Raw genomic sequence first — 19,222 nt, 5'->3', positions numbered from 1 at the left:
TATTTCTTCACACAACGTGTAATTAACCTCTGGAATTTGTCGCTGGAGAATGTGGTGAAATCAGTTAGCTTAGCAGGGTTTAAAAAAGGTTTGGATAATTTCCTAAAAGAGAAGCCCATAGGCCATTATTGAGATGGCGTAGGGAAATCCACTGCTTATTCCTAGGATAAGCAGCATAAAATCTGTTTTACTACTTGGGATCTAGCTAGGTACTTGGGACCTGGGTTGGCCACTGTTGGAAACAGGATTCTGGGCTTGATGGACCTTTGGTCTGTCCCAATATGGAAGCTCTTCTGTTTTTATGTGAGCCAAGTATAGGACAATGAAGCCATTGTGACATCACTGATGAGTTTGGCTCTTAGGCACTGATGGAATGAGGCATTATGTCCCCGTATGGCAATTCTTATGTTCTTGTGTTCTACTGAGTATGAGGTCTATAGGCCTAATAAAAAGAGTATTAGATAAGTTTTTCCTTGCTTTTGTTAATTGTACACTGAAATACCTAAGAGAATTTACATGATAAACTTACTCTTTAATAATATGAGGGTATTGTGTCAGTTCAAGATCCAGGCCCTATGATAAAACCTCTAAATAGCTGATTAGTTCTAGTGATGTGAAATGGATTGATTTAAAATCGGTTTGTCTGACGTCCTGCCTGAAGTCGGTTTGTCTGACGTCCTGCCTGAAGTCTGCCTGTCCTCCTCCTTGCAACAACAGACTGCACTCTTCACCATGGTCCGGAATTCCTTGGATGTGTAATAATAGATGAAAGGGTCAATGCAGGCGCTGAAGCTGCCGAATGCCTGGGCGATGGTGTACCAAATGTACAGCTCATTGTGCTGGTGGCGTTCCTGCTTGTCCCACAGAGAGTGGAGGAACAGCAGAATATTACTTGGAGAGAAGCACAGTACAAAGGTGAGCAGCACCAGAACAAACAGACAGATTATATGATGGAGATCCTTTTTCTTACCCATGAGTTTTATCAGGATGGCCCCGTAACAGTACACAATGACAACAAAGGGTATGGCAAAACCCAAGATGACAAGGCCAAGAAAGTATGAGGCAAGCCAGTTATCTTTGCATTTTACCTCGACGTCGTGACAGGTGGTAAAGTCCACATTTGCATAACTGCTGGACTGTTGTGTAAGCAGGAATGGAATTACGGCGGCTATCACCACAAACCATATTGCAAAGGAGACACAAACTGCTGCTTTCCGTCGTGGCAAGCTTCTGGCCATAAATGGATGTACCAGGGAGATGTATCGGTCCAGGCTAATGCACATGAGGAAGAGGATGGAGCAGTAGATGTTTCCATAGAACAAAGCAGAGGTTGCCCTGCACAAGATCTCACCAAAGAGCCAGTTATTGCCATAGAAGTGATAGAAGATTTTTAATGGCAGTACAAGACCAAAGAGGAGGTCAGCAATGGATAAATTCAAAAGGAGGAGGGTAGAAGAAATTTTCTTCGTTTTGGCAGCAAGGATCCAAAAGGCCAATCCGTTAGCTGGCAATCCGATGAGCAGGATGATAGAGTAGATTATTGGCAGAATTCTGGTTGTCAACAAACCAGTAAGATGAGCTTGAACAGCCTCATCGAGGGAAAACTTGGAAGAGTTGCTTCTAGTTAAGAGGGGTCTCAGTCGCCTTCCTTTGGGTGCATCAGGTTCTGGAAAAAAGAAGAAAATGTTCTTCATGTAATTTAAATGTTAGTAGCCAGACCCCAGTGAAATAAAAGAGCTTGCTTCACAGCCTGGAAAACAGAATCCCAGAACTGCCAGGGAGTTTGGGGTATTTGCATTTATATGACAGTCGTTTCCTACATACTGCATTGAAGACATGAAGTTAAATTGTAAATATTGTGCACATATAGCAGTGCTGTGCACACAAATTGCAGTCACGTTTACCCCAGCAAGACATTTCAGGACTGTTTCTATAAAAGACACCTAATGGCACCTAACTTGAAGGCGCCAGTCTGCGCGGTTGTCATCAACCGCATAGCGCTGTTTTATAGAATCATGCATAGCAGTGCCTAAATGGGCTTGGGCATCACTAGCCCCCGCTTTTACTAAGGGGTGCTAGCCTTTTTAGCGCTAAACACTATCGTGTCCATAGAATATAATGCACACTTTAGCGTTTAGCACGTGCTATTAGAAAAAGGACCCCTAGAGGTGTCTTAGTGGTAGGTGGCGTTACATTAGGCCAGGGTTTTCCTGGCCTAATTTACCAGCATCTAACTTAGACACCTAGTAACACCTAAGTCAACCACGCCTATTCTCCGCCCCTAACCACGCCTACTTTTCATGTCATTAGGCACCAGTAGGCACACTGACCTAGGTGTCGCTAGGCACCACATGGTATTCAGCAAGAAACAAATTGAACATAAGAATTGCTGTTGCTGGGTCAGACCAGTGGTCCATCGTGCCCAGCAGTCCGCTCACGCGGCGGCCCTCTGGTCAAAGACCAGCGCCCTAACTGACACTAGCCCTACCAGCGCATGTTCTTGTTCAGCAGGAACTTGTCTAACTTTGTCTTGAAACCCTGGAGGGTGCTTTCCCCTATAACAGCCTCCGGAAGAGCGTTCCAGTTTTCCACCACTCTCTGGGTGAAGAAGAACGTCCTTACATTTGTACGGAATCTATCCCCTTTCAACTTTAGAGAGTGCCCTCTCGCTCTCTCTGCCTTGGAGAGGGTGAACAATCTGTCCTAATCAGCTTTTAATGGTATGGTCAATTACCAAGCCAATTCAAGCAATTAAAACCAAATGTTTCATGCGGAATTCATTTAGGTGTTGCTAGGCATCCATGATTAAGGTGCCGTTTATAGAATTTCCCCCTTCTTGCATTTGAACAGATATGTACCACAAGATGTTTTTTGTTTTCTGTTGGGGTTACATATGATTAATAATGTTATAAATTCAGATTGTGGGCAGATATGTATGACACGATTGCGAGTAGATGGCTGAATTGCATGTATGAATAGGGAGAGAATTTTCAAAGCTATTTTCCCATGAAAATAGCTTTCCCCTGGCTAAATTGGCCTATCTGAATATTTCCTCCCTCTGGGTTTCCATTGTGCATGTGCTGTTTAGCTATATTAAGGAAGGAGTTCCAGGGAGGGGGCTGTTTAGGATGGAAAAGAAAAGAGCATGCACAGATTTAATTTTCAAAACTACACCCACATTTTCACCCCCACCTGGTCACCCACAAAAACAGGAGATGCAAGGAATGCAAATGTTTTTACCACATACACTTATATTTTCAGAGAGAACTCTGGAGATTTACCATAATTCAAGATATTTCTACTACTCTCATTGTTTTTGCTGTGGGTTTTTTTTTAATGCTAATGTTTCTATTGTTAAAACTGCAACACAATATTAGCTGTTTATATCAAGTAAAATGTATTGTACTACACTGTTTTCTCTAAACTGAACATGAGTCCTCCAATTGTACTTCCGCCAATGGGGGTGATGCTTCAATATTGTTTTCTAAATCACTAGGGACAGACAGATTCCCTGGAATCCTGCAAATCCTTTCCTGTCCCTCACTATTGAAAATGCGCTAGTGAAATAGCACCCCCCACTGGTAGCAGTGTAGGTGGAGGACTCCCGCTCAGCTTAGAGCAGTGCACTCAAACTCAAACCCTTTGCAGGGCCACATTTTGGATTTGTAGGTACTTGGAGGGGTTCAGAAAAAATAGTTAATGTCTTAATAAAGAAATGACAATTTTGCATGAGGTAGAACTCTTTATAGTTTATAAATCTTTCCTTTTGGCAAATCTTAATAATAATATTGTCATTTATAGCTAAAGAGATATATGATCAAGAAACTGTTTTATTTTACTTTTGAGTTTATGATAAACATACCGAGGGCCTCAAAATAGTACCTGACGGGCTGCATGTGGCCCCCGGGCTGCGAGTTTGAGACCACTGGCTTAGAGGGAACAGTGCGCCACCTTGGATGAATCTCTTTATAAAGGTGACCAAGATGATAATGGGGGATGGAACTCCTCTCATATGAGGAAAGACTAGAGAGATTAGGGCTCTTCAGCTTGGAAAAGAGATGGCTGAGGGGAGATGTGATCGAAGTCTTCAAAATCCTGAGTGGTGTAGAACGGGTACAAGTGGGTCGATTTTTTTTTTACTGCATCAAGCTTTACAAAGACTAGGGGACACTCGATGAAGTTACAGAGTAATACTTTTTAAACGAATAGGAGGAAATATTTTTTCACTCGGAGAATAGTTAAGCTCTGGAACGCATTGCCAGAGAATGTGGTAAGAGCAGTTAATATAGCTAGTTTTAAAAAAGGTTTGGACAAGTTCTTGGAGGAAAAGTCCATAGTCTGCTGTTGAGACAGACATGCATTGGTTTTTTTGCCAGGTACTTGTGACTTGGATTGGCCTCCACAATGATGGGATACTGGGCTAGATAGACCATTGTTCTTACCCAGTAAGGCTGTTCTTAAATCCAAATAGTAATATACAAATAGATAGAGGGTAATTCTATAAGTCGGTAGCTCCATGTAGGTACCCTGATACCACGCAGTGAAAGACTATTTCATAGCAACACTTGCCTGCTCAGATTCAATACTACTACAACCCAATATTGGTTCACCTAACATTTAGGGACCTGTAGTTCCACCAGCCCTAAACCTCATGTGACTGCGGGTGCTACATTTATGTGCTCTGCCACTTAGACGCACCCTTTCGGAATGGCGCTTAGGGGGATATTGACATTTATATGCATATGTGCACACATGCGGATGTCAATGTCAACATTCTGTACCTTATGAAAATATGGAACTCAAAAAAAGAGAAAGAATGAAATAACCCTAAACAATACTCTCCCCAGTCCTGAAACCCACCAGGTAAATAATCAGTCCATACTAGACAAATTAATAAATACATAAAGAAGCGCTGAAGGACAGCAGAAGGAAAATGCCTCAGAACCCACTCTCCGCCATACTTTCACAGTAGGGAATTATGGGTAACAACCTCATTAGCATTTAAAAAAAAAAAAAAAAAACTACCACAATGTCAAAACAGTGTTCTGTGAAATGCATAAAACAAGTGTGAAATTGATATAAACTTCTCCTGTACGGACTTTAGCTGGTGGGTTTCATCACTTCAGAGAATATTGTTTAGTAGCTTAACACCTGTATACGGTAAATGTAAACACCTGGATTATAAAATTGCCTCTTACAAGTCCCTCCATTCTTTAAAACTATGCAGGCTCCTGAAAGTTACCCCTATATTTTCATGGTTTGTTGTTTTTTTTAAAGTCGAATAGATGTTGGCATTGTCGCCTTGAAGCTGGGATGTTAGATCATTTACTATTCTATTGTCCATTGATACATAGTTTTTGGGAATCCATTTGGAGTCAAATAAATAAATTATTGGAAAATCTGGTGGCTTTATCGTATGATACGGTATTATTTGGCACATCAATGAGAGCGAAGAGCCAAATATCGTCTAATAATAATAAATTACTACTTATCATGACAGGGGTTGGAAAAATTGGGATCGGCTAAGTTACAGTTTCTGGTGGAATTCTTTATGCCATATCTTCAGAATAGAACGTGCTATAGCTATTCAACAGGGGCATTTTAAGAAATTTGAGGATGTTTGGGAGCCATTAACCAATTACTGTAAAGAATGTCCCTTTGAATATACACGTCCAAGAGGGGGGTGGGGATGATTCATTGTTTTCTTATAACTGAAGTTAATTGTTTGGGTATTAGGGAGGTGGAATATTAGGTTTGAATTAGTTTCTGATAGAATATTAAGTGATCTTAAAGTATAAACTGTTTTTATCTTATATTGCACTTATTGAAAGTTTTAAAAATGAATAAAGAATTTAAAAAAACAAACATGTCATGTTACACATGTTGTACATGATACCACATGTAATATTAGGATACACAATGACTGGAGAATTCAGTGCTTCAATTCAAATTGCCTCTGACTTTTTTTCTAACCTTCCATAACGTCAGAGATTTGTTTTATGGGGAGGGGGGGAGGTTCTTGAAATATTTTCATGTGGCAAGGAGTAATCTTAGCTTAATGCTCAGCTGGGTATTCAGGCCCACTTCCATAGGCTTTCACAGGGAATCAATACTTTTGTATGCATTGCTTTAAATATGGCTTGAAGAGTGGTTGTCTTCACCTAAATTACCCTGTAGGGGGAGCTGTTGGGCAATCTGAAGGAAGTTGATCACAATGAGCTTTTCAGCCGTATTCTTTCAATTCAAGATTTGTTTTATCTGTGAGAGAAGAGCTGTGATGAGTAGATGTGACAAAGAATGAATTCTGGCCAGGAGCTTTGTGTTAATGTATGCTTATGATTATGAAGCAAATAAACCAATCCATGAATTTCGCTGTACCAAAAATCTAAATTAACACAATTGGACTTTTCTTGCTTTATTGTATGGATGTTTGAGTTGTAATAACTGCTACTATAATGTGCTGTGATGCCCACTTGAACCCCACCACGAAGGATGCTCTGTTTCTGTTATAATTACCGATGTAATGTCTGTGATGCATTAATTGATATTGTAAGGATGTTTATGCTGTTATAATTGCCTGGAATAAATTACCCAAGTTTGTCCCTTGTTTAAAAGCAGACTGAAACCCCACCTTTTTGATATAGCTATCAATCCTTAACCCTACTCCTCTGCCCTCCAACCCAGCCAGCTGATTAACTGTTCCCTGTAACTGTATCCATGATATCCTGTTTGTCTATCTTGTCTGTTTAGACTGTAAGCTCTATGGAGCAGGGATTGTCTTCTTTGTGACTCTGTACAGCGCTGCATGCATCTGGTAGCGCTATAGAAATAATTCATAGTAGTAGTACTGTGAAGAGTTTCAGTCTCTGGGAAGCAGAGCTGAGATTGTGATGTCATAATGTCTCATTCCACCAATAAGAGCCAACCTCATCAGTGATGTCACAATGGCTTGATTGTCTTGTACTCCCCTCTGCCCTCCAACCCAGCCAGATGATTAACCGTTTCCCTTAACTATATCCTGTCTGTCTGTCTTGGCTGTTTAGATTGTAAGCTCTTTTGAGCAGGGACTGTCTTCTTTGTGACTCTGTACAGCGCAGCGTGCGTCTGGTAGTGCTATAGAAATAATTCATAGTAGTAATATAGTGTGAAGAGTGGATCTTTTCCAGATAAGCCCCGCCACTAATGGAAAAAGTGCACGCACCGAAAGTTATGCTCCGCCACCTTTTGCCAGCGCACGCAACCTTAACCAGTGAAGTTCTCAGCACAACGCCCCCACAACGCGGTGCGATGTGTATAAAGTAAAACGCCCCCCCGTCGGAGGACCCAAAAAAGATTATAAAAAAGAGGATATGAAACTTAACATTATAAAAAATAGGATAAACTGTCGATCATTTTTTTAAGGGCTCCGACGGGGGGAGTGGGGGGAACCCCCCCACTTTACTTTATACAGATCGCGCCTCTTTTTTATAATCTTTTTTGGGTGGCGGGGGTTAACTTTTTGGCGGGGCTTATCTGGAAAAGATCCTGAAGAGTTTCAGTCTTTGGGAAGCAGAGCTGGTATTGTGACATCATAATGCCTCATTTCACCAATAAGAGCCAACCTCATCAGTGATGTCACAATGGCTTGATTGTCCTGTACTCCCCTCTGCCCTCTAAACCAGCCAGCTGATTAACCGTTTCCCTTAACTGTATCCATGACATCCTGTTTGTCTGTCTTGACTCTTTAGATTGTAAGCTCTTTTCAGCAGGGACTGTTTTCCTCTTTGTGACTCTGTATAGCCCTGCATATGTCTAGTATCACTATAGAAATAATTAATGTCTGTGATACACTAATTAATGTTTGTAACACACCTTGAACGCCACCCCAGAGGATTTGATGGAATATAAGACCAACAATAACATAACAAAAGGTTACTGTGTGCCTAGTGGGACAAAGCAGAGTTGTGTTGACAGTCTGCCTTCTGTTCGTCTGAAGAATGTCAAGGCCACAACCACAAGGGTAGACATCCTTAATCCTGTCCTGGGGGTCCACAGACCAATCAGGTTTTCAGGATATCCCTAATGAATATGCATAAGAAAGATTTGCATGTCTGTCACCTCCTCTTTTAAATTTAAGCTATCTATAGTTTGTAGACTTTTGATTTCATTAAATAAAGCAGTATATTAGATTTTAATTAATATAAACTTTAGGGATATCCTGAAGTGTTGTGTTTACAACTAGCCTGTGAATAAACTAGGTCCTTGCTTTATAAAACATACGTACCTGGTGCTGTGGTATTTTCCTGCGGTTGCCTTTTCTTTTCCTTGTGCAGTACCTGGCAGAAAGCCAAATAGTAGCAACATTCCAGAGCTGAGATTGTGATGTCATAATGCCTCATTCCACCAATGCCTAAGCCCACTTCATAAGTGATGTCACAATGCCTCAATTGTCCTATACTTGGCTCACATAAGAATTGCCATACTGGGACAGGCCAAAGTCCATCAAGCCCAGTATCCTGTTTCCAAAAGTGGCCAACCCAAGTCCCAAGTACCTAGCAAGATGTGGAAAGAGACTAGGGATGGGACAAGAGTGGGGCACGGGGAGAAGGCATAGGAGGGTCACAAAGCCAGGTAGGTTTGGGGGTTTTCTCTATTAAGAAGTTGACCGACTTATTTGTAGAGAATTTAAAAATAACAATAAAATCAACTAAAAGTTTGGCTGCTTTTTATTATCATAATGCGCTGGCAATTCTAAACAGTACGTTAGGAAATTCTTCTTTACAGAGAGGGTGGTTGATGCCTGGAATGCGCCCCCGAGGGAAGTGGTGGAGAGTAAAACTGTGGCAGAGTTGAAAAAAGCACGGGATGAACACAGAGGATCTCGAATCTGAAAATATTGGGTAGATATAGAAGAATTAAGGCTAGTACTGGGTAGATTTACATGGTCTGTGCCCCATATAATAATAATAATAATTTATTTCTTATATACCGCTATACCGTGAAGTTCGAAGCGGTTTACAATAAAGATACATTTGACAGTACATGGGATGCAAGTGGGTTACTATCAAGGTGCATTTTGTCAGTGTAAGGGATACAGGTGGGTTACCATAAAGATACATTTAGTCAGTACATGAGATTCAAGGTGGAAAGTATAATTAGTTTTGGGCCTTGGAATTAGGGGGCGAGGAAGAGTTGTGTATGGGAATTTAGAATTTGTTAAACAGTCGAGTTTTCAGGGATTTTCTAAAGTCTGCCTATGGAATGGCCTCAAGTATGGGCTTTCCAAGCCACGTGTTCAGCCTGGCTGCCTGGAATGATAACATCCTATCTAGAAACTTTTTGTATTGGTAAGATTTCAAGGAGGGGTAATTAAATAGGTTTGTTCTGCGAGTGCTCTTGTTGGCCATTTGGTTGAGGATGGGCTGGGGAGGGCTTTGACAGAGACCCCAGTAGATTAAATCTAAGCACTGTACTGGGTGGTGACGGGACAAAAGCGCGCGAGACTTCGGCGCACCAACATTGCAGCGCACACAATTTGGCGCAAGACCCCAGCGCGCTGCCTAAAAAGTTACTTTTAAAGAGCTCCGACGGGAGTTGTGGGGGGAGAACCCCCCCATGTGACTTCATACACTTCGCGCTGCTGTTGGGGGTGGTGGGGGGTGCAACCCCCCACATTATACAGAAAAGTTAACTTTTTCCTAAAAAAATTGGGAAAAAGTTAAGTTTACTCTATAATGGAGGGTTCCAACCCTCCCCCAACCCCCCCCAACGGCAGCGCAAAGAGTATGAAGTAAACTGGGGGGGGGGCTCCCCACTCACACCCCGTGTCGGAGCTCTTTAAAAGTAACTTTTTAGGCAGCGCGCTGGGGTTTTGCGCCGTTTGTCTGCGCTGCAATGTCAGCATGCCGAAGTCCCGCGCGCGAATGACTATGAACCGTACTGGGCAGAGCTCTGGGTTTCTGGCCCAGAAATAGCTAAGAGAGGGTGCAGGGGGTGCCCTCACCCTAGATGCTTCCTACCCTCGCTACGCCACTGGCTGTGTCCACTCTCTGCCCCCCAACCACGCCCCCACACCCCAGTGCTAAAAAAATAAATTATCTCCAATACAAAAATCAGATTGTGTGTCCTCTGGAGACAAGAAAATATTTTATTTACTAAAATTCCTTTTCTATCCCATTTTCCCCAAAGAGCTCAGAACGGGTTACAGGTTAAACAGACATAACAGGTTACAATTTGTCATAGTTAAAGTTCAAGATTTTTCAATACAAGTTTTAACCTAATGCGACACATACTGAGGATCTAGTACCAATATACGGTACATTTCTTTGTACACTTCTTCCTCCGTATTCACGGTTTCAGCAATCGCGGTTTCGATTATTCGCAGTTTTTAGCTTGCTGGCTCCTCCCCCCCCCCCCAATTACATCAGCTTGCATAGAGAAATCGCTGATTCCAAGCATTTACAGAGAAAATCGCCGATTCCCAGTACTTTCTTTACCGTGCTACGCCTGTCCTTCAGGAACACGCCAGATCTCCCACCATGTTATTCGCGGTTTCACCATATTCACGATGGTTTTTAATAGAAAACAGTGGATATCATCTGAAAAAGTTATTTGTGGTTTTTCTGTATTTGCGGTTCTGTTAACCCCCTATCACAGCGAATACGGAGGGAGAAGTGTAATCCATTGGTCGTGGTGGGGGAGTTAAGTAAAGAGGTCTGTTTTTATTGCTTTCCTAAAGTTAAGGAGTCCTTCAAGGGATCTAATCTGTAGGGGCAGTTGATTCCAGTGGCTCGGTATGAAGTGGGATAGGAACGTCGTTTGGCGGTTTGCAGTTGAAGGACACTAAACACCCCCAAGCTCAAATGAACCCAGAACAGGAACTATAGCAGCTGAGGCTCCTTTTATCAAGCCGCGCTAGCGGGGTCAACGCACGCAACGTTTCATCACGCATTAACCCCCACGCTGGCTTAAAAACTACCGCCTGCTCAAGGGAGGCGGTAGCGGCTAGTGCGGCCGGCGGTTTAGCGCGCGGTATTACGTGCGTTAAACCGGTAGCGTGGCTTGATAAAAGGAGCTGTCACCACCTTGGCTCATAGCTCCTCTGCTGTGCCTTCAGCTAGTTCTCAAAAATAAATTTATTTTTCATCTCCTCTGTTCCATCATGCTGAGACCACTAGCCTGCATCTAAGCCAGGGGTGTCCAACCTGTGGCCCGAAGGCCGCATGCGGCACCGTGAAGTATTTTGTGCGGCCCTAGTCGAGGGCGATGCAGTGTTTTCCTCTGCTGCCCCCGGGTGTTTACCGTCTTGCCGACTCCCTCCTCTGTATTGCTGCAGTGTTTGCGCGGCCCCAGAAAAAAATTTTGGGGCCAATGCAGCCCAGGGAAGCCAAAAGGTTGGACACCCCTGATCTAAGCCAACGGAATCCTTTTTGCTGGCAAGAATGATAAATTTGGTAATCCACTAGACTGAAGATTTTTCTCTGCAATATAAATTGACAGTTTCTTTCTTGAAATTGTTTCTGTATTGACACTGGAAATATGTATATTGAATAAGAACATAAGAATTGCCATCTCCGGATCAGACCCTAGGTCCTTCAAGTCCGGCGATCTGCACACGCGGAGGCCCCGCCAGATGTACCCTGGCATAGTTTTAGTCCCCATATCACTCTATGCTTCTCATAAGGAGATGTGCATCTAGAACGGTGGATTCCGCAATTACCTCCTCTGGGAGAGCATTCCAGGTGTCCACCACACTCTGCGTGAAACAGAACCTCCTGATATTCGTCCTGGACCTGTCCCCCCTCAGCTTCAGTCCGTGCCCTCTTGTCCGTGTCACATTGGACATTGTAAATAACTGTTTTTCCTGCTCTATTTTGTCGATTCCTTTCAGCATTTTGAAAGTTTCGATCAGATCCCCTCGCAGTCTCCTCTTCTCAAGGGAGAACAACCCCAGTCTCTTAAGTCGTTCCTCTTAATCCAGGTTCTCCATACCTTTCACTAGCTTTGATGCTCGTCTCGGCACCCTCTCCAGCAGTTTTATATCCTTCTTTAGGTATGGAGACCAATGTTGGATGCAGTATTCCAAGTGTTGATCATTTCAGGAGTGTAGAGGTAGTCAACAGTTATGATATTATTTGGATTTGGAATTAAGAAGGATCAGTCAGTAACAATATATAATCTAAAGCACAGGTGTCAAAGTCGGTCCTCGAGGGCCGCAATCCAGTCGGGTTTTCAGGATTTCCCCAATGAATATGCATGAGATCTATTTGCATACCATGAAAGCAGTGCATGCAAATAGATCTCATGCATATTCATTGGGGAAATCCTGAAAACCCGACTGGATTGCGGCCCTCAAGGAAGGACTTTGACACCCCTGATCTAAAGGATGAATCCAGATGGTTCAAATCGTTTGTAGATTGGGAATCGATGGTTTCATTTTTGCAAAACTTACTGAGCCACAAAAATGGTCCATGTCCTAGAGACAGATGACCCCCATAGCATTTTCCTCATGTTAAAAAAAAAAAAAATCAAAACAAAACAACTACGAGGGGGTGCTGAAAAGTTCTCAGCCCAACCAACCAACTTCTATAGCTGAAAAGTGTGTTATCTTATTTTGTTAAATGCCAATTTGCAGAATTGAAATTCTCTGTTTTTGCCGTTGTTTCAGATCATCGATTGAACCATATCCACGCCATTCTTGTCTTGGTTGGGCTGAGAACTGTTCAGCGCCCCCTCGTATATGCAAGTTACATCAATCTTTTGGAAATTCACTTCTCTACATTCTATCTGATTCAAGATGCCATGTAGAATAAATGTCATCAAGTTTTAAGTTGATTAAACGCTTATCCTAAGATACTAAGCATTGTACAATAATAATTAAAAACTTTTACAGACATACAAAAAGTCAGACAATTTTAACGTACTTAATTATTAAAACCACAGGGGTACAATAGGAAGGGGGGGAGAACTACAATATTTATCGAGTAAAGATACATGGAGGAGTGTGTGGCGCGGTGGTTGAAGCTACATCCTCAGCACCCTGGGGTTGTGGGTTCAAACCCCGCGCTGCTCCTTGTGACCCTGGGCAAGTCACTTACGGTAATCCTCCATAGCCTCAGGTACGTTAGATAGATTGTGAGCCCACCGGGACAGAGAGGGAAAAATGCTTGAGTACCTGATTGTAAAAACCGCTTAGATAACCTTGATAGGCGGTATATAAAATCCTAATAAACTTGAAAAAAGGGAAGTACATTCGGATAGGGAAAAAGTTAACAGCTTTGCTGGACTAAATTAAATGATCAATTAAAGGCATCTTTAAAAAGAAAACATTTTAAATTACTTTTCATCTGCTCAGGGCATGATTTTTGGAAAATTATTCTTCCCAGTTTCTAACACCATATACTAAGGGCTCCTTTTATCAAGCCGCGCCAGCGGGGTTAGCATGCGTGACTTTTAATCATGCGCTAACCTCTGCGCTGGCCAAAAAACTACTTCCTGCTCAAGGCAGGCATTAGTGGCTAGCGTGGCCGGCAGTTTAACACGTGCTATTACGCGCGTTAAACCGTTAGCGCAGCTTGATAAAAGGAGCCCTAAATAAACTTTTTCAGAGGGAGGGACATAGAAAAAGTACTTGAACTTAGCTACTCACTTTTTCAGCTTGTTTTCTGAAATTAAAAAATAATAAATCTTCCACAACATGGCATTGTTTGGGGGTGTTTTTTTTTTTTGTAAATCTTTATTAAATTTCCAAACTACCATAGTGCAAACAAACAATTTTAATATACATAAGTTTACACAAAATGCACATTAACTTACAGACATTAATGTACAACCATTCCCCTCCCCCCCCAATCAAATAATCAGAAAAGGTACATACCTACAGGAAATCTCCATATATTCCCTGAATGAAATTCCAATGCAAAACCCTCCCCCCTCCCCCCCACCCTGGATGTGTATGCTTACGGGTCGATAAAATAAAATCAATTATCATTCCTTACAGAACTTAGGGCTCCTTTTACAAAGCCGCGTTCGCGCGTGTGACTTTTAATCACGCGCTAGCTGAAAAACTACCGCCTGCTCAAGAGGAGGCGGTAGCAGCTAGTGCGTCCGGTGGTTTAGCGTGCATTATTATGCACGTTAAACCGCTAACGCGGCTTTGTAAAAGGAGCCCTTAGTCAATGGTTCCCAAACATCCATAAATTTCTTATAAAGAAGGGAATTACGAGTAGATCAGAGAAAGTTATAATACCGCTCTACAGAGCCATGGTCAGACCACACCTGGAATACTGCATCCAGCATTGGTCTCCATACCTAAAGAAGGATATAAAACTGCTAGAGAGGGTGCAGAGACGAGCAACGAAGCTAGTGAAAGGTATGGAGAACCTGGACTACGAGGAACGACTTTGGAGACTGGGGTTGTTCTCCCTTGAGAAAAGGAGACTGTGAGGGGATCTGATCGAGACTTCAAAATACTGAAAGGATTCGACAAAATGGAGCAGGAAAAACCATTATTTACAATGTCCAATGTGACACGGACAAGAGGACATAGACTAAAGCTGAGGGGGGACAGGTCCAGGACAAATATCAGGAAGCGAGTGGTGGACACCTGGAATGCTCTCCCAGAGGAAGTAATTGCAGAATCCATCGTTCTAGGATTTAAGGGTAAACTAGATGCACATCTCCTTAAGAGTGGCATAGAGTGATACGGGTAAGGGTAAATTAGATGCACATCTCCCTTGAGAAGCATACGGTGATATGGGGACTAAAACTATGCCAGGGTACACCTGGCAGGGGGGCCTCCGCGTGTGCGGATCACCGGACTTGATGGACCCAGGGTCTGATCCGGAGATGGCAATTCTTATGTTCTTATGTATCAAGATTCCGTGCAGAATCTCAAAGTGTAGCAAGATTCCAAAACCCCAAATAGTAGCAGCATTTTGGAACCCCAAAGAGTATCAAAGCTGAGGGGGCACAGGTCCAGGACGAATATCAGGAAGTTCTGTTTCACGCAGCGAGTGGTGAACACCTGGAATGCTCTCCCTGAGGAAGTAATTGCAGAATCCACCGTTCTAGGATTTAAGGGTAAACTAGATGCACATCTCCTAAAGAGTGGCATAGAGTGATACGGGTAAGGGTAAATTAGATGCACATCTCCCTTGAGAAGCATACGGTGATATGGGGACTAAAACTATGCCAGGGTACACCTGGCGGGGCTGCCACATGTGCGGATTGCCGGACTTGATGGACCCAGGGTCTGATTCGGAGATGGCAATTCTTATGTTCTTATACCGTCCCTGTTGTACGGCCATTGAACGTTCCATTTTAAAAGAATAACAGAGAGATTCCCACAACATGGCATTGTGTCAGGACTTTCTCCTTGTGGAACCCACAACTTTCTCTTTTGTTTTTATTTAAAGCAAAATACTTCTGAGTGCAACTAGAAACAGAAACACTTAGGCCCCCTTTTACAAAGGCGTGTTAGCGTTTAGCGCCTGTGTAAAAGGGGGCCATACGTTGAAGTGGAGAGTGGAGTGGTGGAGAGGTTGTTCAAGGAATTGAGAGCTGCAAGTTGCAACATGGACAGAAGGCGGGTTTACAAGTGCAACCAATTCATACATAATCCCCCTCCCCCCTTTTACAAAACCGCGAGAGTGGTTTTTAGCACAGGCCAGCGCGCTGAATGTTCTGCGCTGCTCCCGACACTCATAGGAATGTTAATAATCACTTTCATCACTCCATACATCTGGTTTGGTTTATTTGTTTATATCCCGCCCCTACCCAGGGCACGTTACAAACTTACATACAAAAATACAAAATTACGTACCAAAAAACATACAAGAGCAACAATAAATACACCCACAAAAAAGAGCAAAAGATACAAACAATAAAATACATGGGTGACCAGCACCTTACTGTCATCATCTCTTCCTCATTGATAACAGAGTCTCATACCCTGTATTTCATCCGACAAAAAAGATGTCATTTCAGCAATCTTTTTTTTTCAGTTCAAAAATTTTTATTGGTTTTGTGATAAAGCAAAAAGGCATACAACAAGATCAAGGAATGCATAGTACAAATGTAATGATTATACATATTATATATTGTAAGCACAAATGTTGAAAATACTATCATTAAATGTCAAGGGCTTTCATAATCCCATAAAAAGGAAGAAAATATTAGACTATTTCGAAGAAATCAGCAATCTTTTAAAGTTCTGTATACATTTCTCCCTTCGTATCTGCGGTTTCAGCATTCGCAGTTTCGATTATTCACGTTTTTTAGCTTGCTGGCTCCTCCCCCCCAAATTACATCAGCTTGCATAGAGAAATCGCTGATTCCAAGCGTTTACGGAGAAAATTGCTGATTCCCGGCACTTTCTTCAACGTGTTTTGCCTCTCCTTCAGAAACAGGCCAGGTCTCCCACCGTGTTATTCGCGGTTTCACCATATTCATGATGGTTTTTAACAGAAAACAGCAAATAACATATATAAAAGTTATTTGCGGTTTTTCAGTGTTTGCGCTTCTGTTAATCCTCTTTCACAGCGAATACGACAAATGCTTTTTCATTATTATGCTCAGTCTATCTCTGTTTTATTTTCTATCATTCTCTTCTCTTTCCATTTCCTCCATATTTCTTCCAATGCACCTAGGGGTGAGGTGCCTCTATCTAAGCATTCTCTGCACTTACCTCCCTTCCACCCCCCCCCCCTTTACAAAACCATTAGAACTATTACCACCGTGGCCAGAGCTAAAAGCCAACCTATAGTTTTGTAAAAGGGGGAAGTAACTTATTTGGTCTAACTGGGATAACTGAACTTAATTTTCGTAAGTAACCTACTCTGACAACATGTCCTCAAAATTATATGTTCATGTATCTGCTCTTTGAATTATACTTGCCTCCTTCTTTACAAAGCCACACTAGCGTTTTTAGGGATTCTGTGAGTGTTTTTAGGAATTCTATGAGCTTCAGAGTTTTTACCGCCACGGCCAGCGCTAAAAACGCTAGCATGGCTTTGTAAAGATGGAGGTTATTCATTAAATTGGTTAGCTTATTCACTTTAAAGTCATTTTGTGGAGGTTATAAGACAATTATACAGAGGTTTTAATTGTGAAATGATTATTGTAAACTAAAACCCAATGTGAGGTTTAGTGACCAATATAGCAAGATTCAAATAAGGTATGTGCAATTTCTTGGAGGAAAAGTTCATAAAAAAATTAATAGCCAGGTAGGCTTGGAAGAGCCACTGTGAGGGGCCGCTGCAAAGTTCTCAGTCTAGCCAAGAAGAGAATGATGTGGAGTCATGAAACTTACAAGTTATACCACACTTTTCATTTCAAATGCATCTAGTAAATGGGCGCAGGTATAGAGAAACCAAGCCATTGTGACATCACCAATGAGGTTGGCTCTTAGGCATTGGTGGAATGAGGCATTATGACATCACAATACGAGGAGCCGCTGAAAAGTTCTCAGTCTAGCCAAGAAGAGAATGATGTGGAGCCATGAAACTTACAAGTTATTCCACACTTTTCATTTCAAATGCATCTAGTAAATGGGCACAGGTATAGAGAAACCAAGCTATTGTGACATCACCAATGAGGTTGGCTCTTAGGCATTGGTGGAATGAGGCATTATGACATCACAATACAAGGAGCCGCTGAAAAGTTCTCAGTCTAGCCAAGAAGAGAATGATGTGGAGTCATGAAACTTACAAGTTATTCCACACTTTTCATTGATATGAAATTCATTTATTTATTTTAAGAAATTTTATACCACTTATAAAACTAAGCATTTTTATAGTCAAGATATAAAATTATTTAAAAGACAGTACAACTTATATCTAACAAAAGCTACTGCTATCCACATTGCTGACTAAATCATACTTATTCATATACAGTACCATCATTAAAACACTATCCCACCTCCTTTACTAACACGTAGCACGGAACTAACACGGAACTGTTCCAACGCTCATAGAATTCCTATGAGTGTTGGAGCTGTTACCGCCACTGCCAGCGCTAAAACCCGCGCTATGCTTTTGTAAAGGAGGGCGTATATCCTCTGGTCTTTACCCATCTCACAGCTCATGTATAACTAATCGTTATATAAAGCCTTTTCACATAAACGCAGCAACAAAAATTGCATTTTCAAAAACTTTTTGAAAATATCTCTGGATTCACACAATCGCAGCTGACCTGGCAATTTGTTCCACAAATTCACGCCTGAAACAAAAAAAGTGTCAAGAAAAGTGTGAAATAACTTGTAAGTGTCACGGCTCCACATCATTCTCTTCTTGGTTGGGCTGAGAGCTTTTTCAGCGGCCCAACGTAGACAAACATGAGAATAAGCTAAGAGAAGCAGTTCTACTTTTAGGGCTCAATGGACCTGGGTCTAACCCAGCATGGTTTTTCTTCTCTTTTTGAAATTTGGCAGCAGGTCCTCAAGAACATTATAAAATCATTTGTAGCATCATTCTGGAGAGGATTAGTTTTTTAAGAAAACAGAAGAGAATGTTTTCCCTCTGTAAATGCACTTTGCACTTAAAATGAGAACATTATCTCAATCCCCCTATCCCCCCACCCCCCAAAAAATAGAAATGTCTACATTTAGATACTGATTTGTTATTGTTTGTTTGGGAGAGGGTGGGTTATCTTACAAAAATGTAAATTGACTGAATTTGCTTATGGAAATCAAGCAAATTGACTAAGTTTGAACACCTACCTTTGTCACAGTTGCGTGCCTGGCAGAGACTGAAGAAGGTGAGGAAGAGAAAAATCATGGCACACACAGCTGGAACGGTGACTGGGACATGCCACTTTGTCATCTCTTTCCACTGGCTATTTCCACACAGACTGACTCTGCTACTGCTGCCTCTGAGTTCACCCACTAGTCTGTGAGTGACTGGAAGCAGAATGTTACAAACCAATAAAATTTTGTTAAATTGAAAAAACCCCCAGATCATGAAGGTAGAGGTTGCATGGTATCACATGGAAAGCCGAGAGTTTGCACAAAAACCTCTTGCATCATTTTCATGTCCTTTTTTGTTCTTCCCTTAATAAGTGGGTAAGATGCACTCTATACAACCACAACCAGTACGGAAGCAGAAATTGCAATAGTGGATTTTTGTTAATCTTGGTAGTGATGAAATACCAAATCCCCAAACAAATTCACATAATAGGGATAATTATGAAGTATGATGTTTACACCAGAGATGGTGTAAGGTGCCCTTCAAATAACTTGAAAGCA

At 41.9% G+C, this 19,222-nt stretch overlaps 1 protein-coding gene across 1 annotated transcript; it reads right to left on the bottom strand.

Annotated features, from left to right (window-relative positions):
• Window positions 1-296: 296 nt before the first annotated feature.
• LOC117351745 (proteinase-activated receptor 3-like) lies at window positions 297-18,835 on the bottom strand. The gene is made up of 2 exons (XM_033927514.1): window positions 18,698-18,835; window positions 297-1,666 (listed from the first exon to the last, which is right to left on the bottom strand). Exons 1-2 carry the CDS (start codon window positions 18,798-18,800, stop codon window positions 606-608), a joined length of 1,164 nt encoding a protein of 387 aa, XP_033783405.1. The 5' UTR covers window positions 18,801-18,835; the 3' UTR covers window positions 297-605.
• Between the last annotated feature and the right edge of the window lie 387 nt (window positions 18,836-19,222).

The sequence above is a fragment of the Geotrypetes seraphini genome, chromosome 18 (assembly GCF_902459505.1).
Source record: "Geotrypetes seraphini chromosome 18, aGeoSer1.1, whole genome shotgun sequence".
NCBI lineage: Eukaryota > Metazoa > Chordata > Amphibia > Gymnophiona > Dermophiidae > Geotrypetes > Geotrypetes seraphini.
Note: the sequence above shows the minus strand (reverse complement) of the source record. Positions and strands in the feature narration are given on the sequence as shown.